Source organism: Triplophysa rosa, linkage group LG18, assembly GCF_024868665.1.
Source record: "Triplophysa rosa linkage group LG18, Trosa_1v2, whole genome shotgun sequence".
NCBI lineage: Eukaryota > Metazoa > Chordata > Actinopteri > Cypriniformes > Nemacheilidae > Triplophysa > Triplophysa rosa.
The window spans coordinates 20,151,782-20,163,887 of NC_079907.1; the positions used below are offsets into that span (position 1 = coordinate 20,151,782).

The 12,106-nt window shown below is 40.5% G+C and overlaps 1 protein-coding gene across 2 annotated transcripts; it reads right to left on the reverse strand.

The window, feature by feature from the left end:
- Positions 1-561: 561 nt before the first annotated feature.
- mki67 (marker of proliferation Ki-67) lies at positions 562-10,591 on the reverse strand. Of its 2 annotated transcripts, XM_057359008.1 has the most exons (15): positions 10,353-10,591; positions 9,883-9,986; positions 8,959-9,040; positions 8,757-8,872; positions 8,571-8,643; positions 7,400-7,454; positions 6,366-7,276; positions 5,745-6,276; positions 5,543-5,661; positions 5,291-5,465; positions 5,102-5,221; positions 4,090-5,024; positions 3,865-3,919; positions 1,299-3,599; positions 562-1,130 (listed from the first exon to the last, which is right to left on the reverse strand). In XM_057359008.1, exons 2-15 carry the CDS (start codon positions 9,969-9,971, stop codon positions 1,042-1,044), a joined length of 5,652 nt encoding a protein of 1,883 aa, XP_057214991.1. In that variant the 5' UTR covers positions 9,972-9,986; positions 10,353-10,591; the 3' UTR covers positions 562-1,041. The 2 variants fall into 2 exon arrangements, with proteins under 2 accessions (XP_057214991.1, XP_057214992.1); XM_057359009.1 differs by lacking the exons at positions 8,757-8,872; positions 8,959-9,040; positions 9,883-9,986 and having other exon boundaries at positions 10,353-10,589.
- Positions 10,592-12,106: the final 1,515 nt, after the last annotated feature.

Genomic DNA, 12,106 nt, shown 5'->3' on the forward strand with positions numbered 1-12,106 from the left:
GTACTGTGTACCACCATCATGTTTTGGATACAGTATCTTTGTTTTTCTCTGGTCCTGTAGTAAAGATGATGCAAATCGACAAGACTGCATACTATTTACATAGTGTATAACAGAAGTATAGACAGTTCATTATGGCAATTAAACTCAAAACTACGCTTTAATTTTCAAGCCAATTACCTCCTGCAATACCGCTTTTAAAAGTAAAATTATATATATTAATTGTGACATTTGCCTTGGCTATAAATGTGTAAGCATAAAAGATAAACCCCATTACCATCTTATATTATCATTGTGCCATGTTACTTTCTCCCAGCTTCACCTGGCTCAAAGCAATGGTCCCATCCCATCATTCGCCTCCAACATTAGACAGGAGCTTTTGGGCTCCATGGGCTTTGCATTTTACTATAGTAACTGACAAGCGTTACATTTAATACTCCGTAAAGAAAGAAATGTTTTTATCATGCAAAATACCCTATAGTTTATAAAAAGTCCATCTGTTATCTAATACTCAGTTTCAAAAGCAAACATGCGCATTTATTTTTCATTCACACAAATAAAAAGTAAAACATGAGGTGAACAATGACATTTTAATGAAAGCATTTCATAGTTGTGGCAGCTTAATGTTTTCACACAGCACTTGTTTCATTCTTTTAATACATTTAAAAAAGCGACAAGGGAACACGGAATGAATAAAAGTTTTTGGTTAACAGTACACAAATAGAGAATCTTAACACATCTGCATATCCACAAAGCTTCGAGTTTTGATGAGAAGAGTTTTCTGACTTAAAATGCAATGCAACCAAAAAAAACGTATACAAAAATACTAGATAAAATGTACACATTACTCATTTTTTTCCTAAATATAAAATCAGCTAAAATTATAGAAAAATAAACCTGGTACAGACAGGAAATAATCATAATCAAAACAGTCCAAAAATATAAAACAAAAACTTTTTTCCAAGCTTGAAGATTAAGACCACTCTGTAAGATCAGTGCTTCACTTCCTGCGGGTGATTAAGACCACTCTGTAAGATCAGTGCTTCACTTCCTGCGGGTGCGTCTGACAGGAGCTGCCTCAGTAGAGATATCCGCCACTGCTGCTTTCTTCACACCTCTGCCTTTACGAGTACCTGTACAAAGGATACAAAGTGTGTTACCAACAATCTAAATGCTATAAAATGATATTTACTCTGACAACCACAAACTCATTCTAACTGCCAAAACATTCTGTACTTTATTTGATGAGAGAAAAAAAATGGATGTGGTGGTCAGATGGCATTCTTCTGTCAGAAACTCACCTGAAACAGACTCTTGACCCGGGACAGGTGCTGGATCAGGTTCCTGAGCAGTCTTGTTCTGTCCTCTTGTCGTTCTTTTACTAGTCTTCTTGGGAGTAGGTTCAGGTTCAGGAGTTTTCTCTTTGCTGGAAACAACTTCAGTGCTGTTGGCTACTCTACCTCTTCTCTTGGGCAAAGGTTCTTTATCTCCCGGGTCTTCAGTTACCTCCAACGGCTCGTTACGTTTCCTCTTCAGTAGAGTTGATGCCTTGATGTCATTGGGTTCTGGTTTAGGTGCTGCTGAAGCCGCTGCTTTTCCTCTTCTCAAAGGCTTGGCCTTCATCTGAGGCTCTTCAGGACAGTCTTCAACAGAGGCTTCCTCTTTTTTTGCTCCTCTACCTCTGCGGCCTCTGAGTGGCTGATCAGTCGACTGATCGCTTTCTTTGCACATCGTCTTAGCAGATGATTTATCCAACTTCTTGGATTTCTTCAGCGGTGCTTCTTTGACATCTGTAGAAGGTTCAAAGTCTTCAATTTCTTTAGAGGTCACCAAAGCTGGGCTCCAGTTCACAGTTTTTGAGCTTTTCGTTACGGTGTGTTCCTCAGGTGTCTCCGAAACGTTCATCTGGGTTTTAGCTGTGTCCTTAGTCGAACACTTTCCTTTTTTGCCACGAATTCCTCTGCCCACCTTGTCCGGTAAAGTATTCTCATCAGCAACACTTTCAGAACTAACCTCTGTTGCATTTTTCTTCGATTCAGGCACTATTGCTGTTCGTCTGGTCTGTTTAATGGACTTAACTTGCTCTTCAGATGAAGCCACGTCCTCCGTAACCTCCGGCTCTGCGTTGACGGCAGCTTTGCGGCTGCGGCCGGACACTACGGCAACAGGAGGTGTGGGATCCACAGCAGCACGCCGGCCTCTTTTTACAGGAACGTCTGCCACGGTTTCAGCTTCCTTTGCAATCTGCCTTTTACGGGTCGATTTTACAACAGCGACCTTTGCTTGTTCTGCCACACTGACAACGGTCTCTTCAGCCTCAACCGGAATCTCCTTTGAGATTTGTTTTGCTCGTCTTCCTTTTCTGACAGACTTCACCTCTATTTCAGGGTGTTCTCCAGTCACAGTCGCATGTGTGCTGGCATCTGCAACAGACTGGTTATCAACGTCTTCAGCCATCTCTGGTTTCTGCTGTTTGGGCCGTCGTCCTCTGCCAGACTTCACCACCGGGGCTTCAGGTTCATCTTGACTGTCAACCGCAGCCTCAACCTTAGGTTCATCATCCAAAATATGGTCCTTGATGGTTTCTTTTTTAGATGTTCTACCTCGCCCTGACTTTGCCAGTGGCTTTTCAGCAACTACATCACTTTCCAGCGAAGGAGTGGGTTCAGTTTTCACGTTTCCCTTCTTTGGTGGCCTTCCTCTTCGGGCTCTTGTTGCAGTGACGGGAACCTCAGCAACTTCTGAGGACTGCAGACTGACACTCTCTGTTGTAACAGCGTTTTCTTCAGAAACAGTTTCAGTTATTTGTTGAGGTTCTTCTGAAGGTTGGCTTTCCATTTTATTATTCATCCTCCTTCTGCCAGCTTTAGGAACAGTGGCTTGGACCAGTTCTTCTTTACCAACTGGTAGATCAGAACACTGCACACCCACAGCACTTGCATCTTCCACAGGCTCAATTGCAGCATAATCTTTTTGAGCTTTTCTTCCTTTCTTGGTCTTGGTAACTTCAGGTTGGCTGTCTGATACCTCTGTTTTCATGGAGTGCACAGGTGCCTGGACATCCTCTGTATTCTTTACGTCTTTGACCTTGAAGCCGGGCTTGGAGACTCTTCCACGGGCTGATTTTCTTACTGGGCTTGCAGCAACCTCTGGGACATCAATGAGCTTCTTTCCTCTCCTTCCTCTGCAAGGGCTTGGAGGAGGTGGTGCACTTTCCTCTATTGACAACACAGCTGCTCTTCCTCGACCGCCTCGGTGGGGTTTGCTGGCCAGTGAAGGTTTTATTGCCTCCTCTACTTCTTGCTCAGCAGTGCATGCAGGTGGAGTAGATTCAGCAGTTACACCACTGTTGTCAGAGGTAGTTTCTTCAGACTGCTCTTTTGTCTTCTCATCGACCTCAGAAGAACAAACAGCAGTATCTTGAACTGAAACAGGCTCCTCTTCAGTCTGGTCACAGTGTTCTTCCTGAGGGACTACAGCTTCAGTCTTCAGTTGTGAATCAAATGCTTCGGCGGTGCACAGCAGATCCACAGATTTGAAAACTTCGGTCTCCATGGGTTCAGTTGGGCAAACATTTTCTTTGTCGCATTCCATATCAACATCTATAAAAAACAGTATTAATCAACAAAACAACTCATCACATATGATATGCTGAATTCATATTAAATAAATGAGAATTTCTTAGAAATATCTTTTTGTAGGTAACAAGCTGTTATTACAAAGGACACAGCAGATACTTTTTTTATCTAAACCACTGTGCGGTTTTAATCATTAAAATAATGACACAAGGACCATATCTAATATTAATATTTAATAATATTGATTTTATTAAAGTGAAATCTCTAGGCATTACACAATCAAACTCACCTTTAGTGGGCATGGAAGCAGCGTCATTCTTCACTGCTGGCACAGGCTCTAGTGTCTAAATATTATATACATGTAGATTAGTTTAATACGAGAAATATATTACTGAAGGATTCTAGACCAGTCTTCAAACAATAAAGCTTTAATGCATCAAACATTCTAGACAAAAAAAAGACCATATCTACGCTAAACGCTGTGCAAAATGTGCAGAGAGATAGTGATGTTTACCTCAAAAGACCCAGTCACATTATTCTGTGTAGAACTGCTCTTTGGCTCCTCGACAATTTCCTTAAGGCCAGTAAAGTCCTCCTCAGCTGCCGCTCCATTCTGTCTCGGGGTCTTCATTAGTTTACAGATTCCAAACTGATTCCTGACAGGTTCACCTTTGTGCTTGGGAGTCTTCATTAACTGCTTCACGCCAGTGAGGTCCTCCAAAGGCTCAATCTTCTCTTTGGGGGTCTGCATCAGTCTCTTTAAACCCAGATGATTTTCCACTGGTTCTCCTTTGTGCTTTGGAGTCTTCATCAGCTGTGTAAGGCCAGTCAGGTTCTCTTCTTCCTCCAAAGGCTTTTCCATTACTTTTGGTGTTTTCATGAGTTCTTCCACACCAGTGAGGTCTTCGTTTTCCTTAGGTGTTTTCAGGACCCTTTGAAGACCAGCCACACAAAGCACTGGGTTGTTCTTCTCTTTAGATGTCTGCGTCAGTCTTTTTTTTACTCCAACCATGTCTTCTACCGGAACTCCTACCTGCTTGGGAGTCTTCAGGAGTTCCTTCACACCTTCCAGACTTTCTTCCTGAGGATGTTTAGGGGCTTTGGGGGTCTTGAGCAGCTTTCCTCGTAGGTCCTCAATTGGTTCAGCCCTCTGTCTGGGGGTCTTCATGAGGCGCTTGACTCCAGTGAGGCACAAGGACGGTGCTGCGGCCTGTTTGGGAGTTTTGACCGCCGCTTCGGGAACACTCTCCTCTTCCTCTGTCTGATCACTCTCAGCCATCTCCACAGATTCTCGTGTGTCATTTGAATTGTCAGCTGGTTGTAAAAGACCGTACTCATTCAATAAACTATCCTCTTTGTTATCCAGAAGTAGCCGTGTCACTGCTTCGTTTTTGTAGTTTTCACACTTGGCAGTGGACACCACGCTCATTGGAGATACCATCATTTCACCTGCATCAACAAAACAAAATGTTAAGTTGCAAGACATTAGCACACATCTTGTGTCTGATCTTTGTGTAAACACCAACCTGATTCTTCTGGTGTTTTCATGACAGAAAACTCATCCAGAGGGGTCTCGGGACATGCGCTGTTCATGCCAGCCATATTTTTGGACTTGTTAGCTGGAGTCTTAAATATGTCTGCAATACCTAACAACATACATATAACATTTAGAATTTGAGCATGCATAAACAAAGGTTCTACGGTACTGTACAGACCTGTCAGATCCTCATCCATTTTCATGTCCTTCTTGAGCACTGCTATGTTAGACACAATTTTAGGGGCCGTACCAACAGACTGGTTAGTCCTTAAATAAGCTTTGCCAACAACAAGGGTGACTGGAGACATGGCGTGCCCAGTGCTGACATATTCCTTCAGCCTCCGCGCAGGGGTCTGTGAGGGAATTATCAGATCAGTCATTTATAAACTAAAAATTTACTTATAACAAAAAGAACCTCTAGTATTTTTACCTTGGGCTTTGGAACTACGGTTCTCTTGACCACGATGCTCTTTGTAGTTTTCTTGGTTGTAACATCCGTTTGAGGTTTGGCCTGACCAAACTTCACAATATCAGCCCAAGAGTTTAACACTTAAAACAGAGAAGCAACCAAAACTGAAAACCTGTTTGTTTCAAGATCATCTTTTTCAAAAACATAACTTATGTGAACTTACCTTTCAGATTAGCACGTGATGCTCCACTGTGCCTTGAACGCATAACATCAAGTGCACTCTTCATGGCACTCTTAGGTGTTTTTCGTGCAGATTTCATGCTTGTCCTCCGTAGTGGGATTTTTGGTGTTCCTGAGACCTGAGGCATGTTTTCAACAGTGCTCGGCTCCACTTTCCCTTCATCCATCTGATCCTGGACAGGTGAAGGTGTGCTGATGCGGGAAACTGAAAATCGTCCTTGCACCCTCGGAGTCACAATGGCAGAACCGTTACCCACTGCCTCAATCGATGAGGAGGAAGCTCTCCTAGAAGATGCAGGAGTTTTGGGTGTAGCAGTGGTGGAGGATGGCGAGGAGGCCTTGGCTGCACCTGAAAGAGACTTCTGAGGTTTATGTGATGGAGTTTTAGCCCTCGGTGACCTCTTGGCAGGTGATGGAGTCTTTGTGGCAGACGCTGCACGTTTAGGTGAAGCTTTTTTTGCAGGACTACTTTGCGCCTTAGCACGCTCCGTAACAGTTTCCTCAAGTCGGAGAGCCTAAAAAACGAGACATGTTTGGATTAAACAACTTTAAAGTGTTGAACAAGTGTGACCACAAAATCTCCTAGGTTGAAAATGTTTTTTACCACAAGACCAATGGTGGATGCTCTTCGCAGGAGAGACTGTGGCTTTTGAGAAGGTCCAAGACTTCGTCTTGGGGTCGCTCCACGGTGAAGAGGGGAATTAGGGGGCATACATTTGTCGAACAGCTCTGGACTCAACTGACCTCCAAATGATACACGCTTTTTCTTGGATTTTCGAACGGCTACATCAGTGTGCATTGTCGTTGTGTCCGCCTTAATCTCAGACAGAACATCTTGGACTTGAAACCTTTTGCCAGCATTTGTTCTCGGGGACGTTCTTGGTGACATTTTTACATCGGTGTTCTTCTCCTCTGGTCCTGGTGTCTGAGGCTGGCTGGAAGATACTTGGAGGGCAAGGCTTTGATCCTGAGACGCAACACTTCTCCTCCTCTTTGGGGATCTGGGTGTTTTCTCTTCAGGTTGTGGCTCTAGAAGAATCTGCTGGACCACCTCGCCAGCGCTGACCGTATCAGGTGTTTTTGAGGGCGTTCTCTTTTTCTGTGAGACAGGGGTTCCGCTTTTCTCCAACACTAATGGGGTGCTGGACTCCACTGATGGCATATCAGCAGGTTCTCCCTCCGGTTTGGCGTTTGTTGAGCTCTGAGGAACATCTACTCCAGTCTGGTCTTCAAAATTGCCTTTTGAGGATATTCGTCTCTTGGTAGATGGCGTTGTGACTGGTTTAGGACTGTTTTTAACATCTGATGTAGGAACTTGGTCAACCTGAGGTCTTGCGAGAGGTGTCTTGGCTAGCCCGGACTTCCATGGCGATTTAGCAGCCAGGTCCTGTTTGACCATTTGGTAAAGCTCACCGAATGGAGACATGCTGTCCTTCTTAGGTTTCTCATCTGCTGCAGTCTCAACAGTCTGCTCCAATGATTGAGGCAAATTGGACCCATCCTTTAAACAGGTGTCTGTAAATACAGTAGTCAAGAACACTTATATGTCATTAAAAACACACAAACTGATTAGCAAACATTTATAAAAAAACTCTTTATTTAACACTACAGAGAACGATCGAATCTCAGATCACGTACCAAACAAATGCTCTAACTTCATTTTCTCCACAGGTACTGGTGTGCTTTTCTCCAGCTTCTCCAAAAAAACAAAATTACAGTAAGAAATATAGAAATTGAATAGACAAATCACTATGATGGTAAATTTGCCAATTAATCCCAAAACCCTGCATGTCAGAAGGGGTATAGCCAAGATATTATAATACAAGTACCTAGCACATGTGTTATCGCAAAAAGTGCAGACCACATGTGCACACACAAACTGTACTTCATGCTTAAAGGGATGTTTCACCCCTGAATCAAAATTTCCCCATGTTTTACTCACCCTCAAGGCATCCTAAACAAAAATTATTTTCTTCTGGAAGAACAATGCAGTCGTTGTTATAATCCCAAGTATCATTTTACTTCCAAACGGAAGAATGGGAGTGGATGGTAGTTTACTTTTTGAAGGTCCAAAAAGTGCCTCCATCGATCATAGAACTGATCGACACGGCTCTGTGGTCTTAACAAAGGTCTTATGAAGCGAATCGATGCGTTCGATTCAAGGAAATATTCATATTGACAGCGCCATTAACGTTAATGTCTAGCTTCCGTTATCCCTCGGGCTGCGCATGCACTGATGCTTGCTTTTGTAAATTCCGGTGATGAACGCGGCATTTTTCGTTTTGAGCCAATAGGATGTCGCTCCTCTATGCGGAAGCTTTGGTTACCGTCATTTGCCGGAAAGCAAGCATCAGTGCGTGAAATTATTGATCAGTGCAAATACATAGAGCGCTATGGTAAATGTAAAAGAGTGTGCATCAAGCACCAGATGTGTTACTGAGACTCTGCAATGGCCATCTTTCTAACATTAACACTTTTTAACTGCCGCAAACGAGTCAAGTCTGTGAGAGGAGGCGGGGCTCCGTTGTCACTGCGTTCACATGCAGTGTGTGTCAACTCACTGTCGGAAAAAAGAGAGAGAGCGGGAACGCACAGCTGGTATCGATACATGGGACATTTTTCAGTATCGATACGTATCGAAATATCGATATTTTTGACAACACTACTTGGGATTATAACAACGACTGCATTGTTCTTCCAGAAGAAAATCATGTTCATTTAGGATGCCTTGAGGGCGAGTAAAACATGGGGAAATTTTGATTCAGGTGTGAAATATCCCTTTAACAAGACTGATGTCCCGTAAACACACCTGAGGTGTTTTGTCTTGTCCAGTTGTGGATAGCCTCTTTTTCTTCGGCGTCTTTGGAGGCGGGTACTCGAACCTGAACAGTTAAACAAAATATTAAACTATAAAATATGGACTAACTTAAACAATATACCTGGAATTATGTTAAAAAGATTAACATGTCCAATGTTGTTATTAAAAAAGATTCACCTGAAAGAACGATCAATGATTGTGATGAGATCACCATGCTTCAAACGTTCAATCTGCTGCAGTGCTTCTCCGTTGATAAGTGTGGGGTTCACGGAGCTCAAATTTGTCAAAATGAGCTAAAACAAGGTCAAATAAAGAGAAATCTTTTGAAGTTTCTGGTTATAGTTAATTATTACTGTATCAGTCATGATAGTACACACACCTCCTTATTCTCATTCAGCTCAATTCTACAATGCTCTTTGGAGACCTGTGGCAGTTGAATCCGAATATCACAGTTCAGCTTCCTAAAAAATGGAATGAGCGAACACCACAAAAGCTGTTATCCCTTTTGTTCTCTTTATGTGATATTAAAATATTCAGAGCTGCTTTTTTATTATCTTTTATGCTGTGACCTTATACATTTGTGCAAAACCTAGATTGTAGTTTAGGGAGGACATCTAATAATTATGTTTCAAACCTTTTGTATTAAACATTTTATTAAATAACATTTTATTAAATAACAAACGTTATTTGTATATTATCATGTTTCTAGAAACAACTGGCCCAGCACCACTATAGTAAAACATGTATTATATAATCCTGCTCCATTTTATTCATAATGGTCTATTGGTCATATGTTTGTAAATATTTTGTCAAATTGAAATCACCGAAATCACACATATAATTAACTTAATTGTTAGAAACAAAGCTTTTGTATTTATTGGCATAACAATTACAGTCCCGTGTTGTTGGCTGAGGAAAAACTATGAATGCTTTTTAAAAATCAAACACAGACACTGGAGTCTGAAATAAAGTAAAAGGCTAGGCATACAATAAAGCCCACGCGGCAATACATCGTGTGAAGATATGCATTTCCTGAAATTTAGCACGCAGCATTCTCATTGGTTGAATGAGTTGACATTAACTGAACAAGCCCGCCTGGAATCAAGTTTTAAACAGCACGTGTCCCAAACACTTTTTGTGATTTTTCATTGCCTTTTAAAATGTTTTTAACAGATTATCTTTCAAATCTTGATATCACTGTAAAACAATTGTTTATCATTTGCATCTCACTCTATAAAAAGCGAACCTGTCAGCAAATAATACAGAATGCAAAATGATGGCAAAGTTTATTAACGTTATTTACCTCCCGAAAAGGCATGACGCTGTGAGTGGAAATTCAGTGCCGTCTTCTCCATTTCTCTTGATCACCACTATCTTCCCCAGCAAAGGCATTTTAAAACAACTTACCTTTATCAACACAAAAGATTTTCGTCATTCACTACAACAACACAGTTTACTTATAACGTCATGGCTCTAATAATGTGCATAACTTTAGTTCCTCTATTTTATTTATGCAAACACAACAGTAAAATAATTTGCCAATCAGTAACGTTAGCACATGGACAAACAGCAAATATCATACAAAAACATTTCTACTGGCAAGGACAAACAGGTATTAAACGTTGGTGGTAGCATAACTTCAAATAAAAGTAGTGATTTGCTTTCTTTGTTAAATGCATGTAACAGTTATTGATAGCAAAAATCTTACAGTAACAAAGTTTGAGAAGTCAATTGTCACAAGAAAATTAAGCGTCAAAGTCCTACGATTATTACCTGAGTTTCCGCGTATTAACACAATAAAAAATATTCCATCGACGTCAATCGTGGCTTTATTGATAAAAACACATTAATCCAACATGAGGTTTATCGTCAGATCGTTCCTGCTGCTCCAAGTTAACGTTACTCTATTCAAACACAGCGGCGACGCACACTAACACGAGCTACGGTCAGTCAAATATATCCATCCGCAAAAAAGATGAAACGTCTACAAGTTTATATGCTTAAATGTACATATAATAACGCGTCATTAATAACACGACACATCTAGGTTTTATTAAAATATTAACATATCATATTATTCATTATAAACACGAGGGACTATTTTCTTTTTTATGAGCGGAGGTATACAAGGCGGATAACTCCCATTGTTGCCGAGAAATTCAAAATTCCGCGCGAGGGCCTCTGATTGGCTATAAGCAACTTCTTATACCCAATGGATTTTTGCAGTGGCGTAAGTGACTGTAAAGGTGGCCAATTAAAGAACGTTGAAATTGTAACCGCTCATTTGAACTAAACATGAGCCCGCCCTATTCTTTCGCCATCGCCAAGAAGGGAGAGAGGACGGGGCGCAGTGATGATAGCGAAACATGGAAATATATACAAAATTATTCATGATAATCTAATTATAGTGTGGATTGCAACACAGCAGTTTTCGTTATTTTCCTGTACTTTTTTATTGCAAAACATTTACTAACAAACCTTTTAATCGTGTACAAAACGAGTAAAATGGAAATAAAGCTGTATATTAAATCATATCACTGTATTAAAAATGTATAAAAATTAGAAGCATGTATAAAATAGAATTATATGCACTTGCATGATGTAATATATCCATAAGGGATGCTAGCTAGTAGGAATTAGTGATTTATAAAATACATTTGGATATTAATTCCTCTATACTTTAAACATTTGGTCAATAAATTATTAAACCATTAAGTCTGAGAAATGTCTTTGAGTAAGTTACTTCAGTCTTCATTCTTGAAATGTCTTCAAATGCAAATGTTTCTTTGCACCTGATGGCGGTCATTCACTGGGTAGTGTTTCTAGCAACATCCCTCACCAGCTGAACTAACAGGACCAAAGGATAAGGACCAAACTTTATTATATTTAGGACCTGTGTTACATTTACAAATAAATCTTACTATATTTTTTATTCCTTGATCCCTGTGGCTTTAAAAGCGATTCATACATCTTCGTTTTCCTATACTGCAACAAAATCCATTACTCATAATTGTCTTTAAACACAGCTGCAAATAATAATTAAGTAAAGAAAAACTTTAGATACACTACAGGTTTTCATAAAATAGCAAAAACAAATGATTGTATTGACTTTGCTCACATCTCAGTATTTGGCAGTTTATATATTTATGTAAGGTCTCTCTCTCTTTATGTTTTAAAAGCATGATTTTCTATAGTCCGAACTGTCACATCCATAACGGTCCATATTCCAAATAAATGGACACATGGGAATTAAAACATAATTCTATGTTAGTTTTTGGGTGTTGCTGGATGTTTGGTTTGTGCATTTTAATGAACAGAAATCCCCTTTTGTAACATCTATAATGCATATATGTTTCCCCTCATTTTTCCAAGGTCTGCACTCAGTCAACAGGGGTTTAGGAAAATATAAACAGAAAAATACATTCTCTAAGAGTTTATGTTTAAAGTTTTGACTGCAAATGTCACATCCACAACACTGGAATTGTCCAAACCCATTCCTGCTTGCATTACTCCTTTGCAACCCAAGA

Excerpts from the sequence above, each read along its gene's own strand:
- mki67 (XM_057359008.1), bottom strand. The coding sequence starts at position 9,971 with ATGCCTTTGCTGGGGAAGATAGTGGTGATCAAGAGAAATGGAGAAGAC. Across the intron at positions 9,041-9,882 it reads GCGTCATGCCTTTTCGGGAG|GAAGCTGAACTGTGATATTC; the intron begins GTAAATAACGTT and ends TCCATTTTTTAG. Across the intron at positions 1,131-1,298 it reads GGGTCAAGAGTCTGTTTCAG|GTACTCGTAAAGGCAGAGGT; the intron begins GTGAGTTTCTGA and ends TCCTTTGTACAG.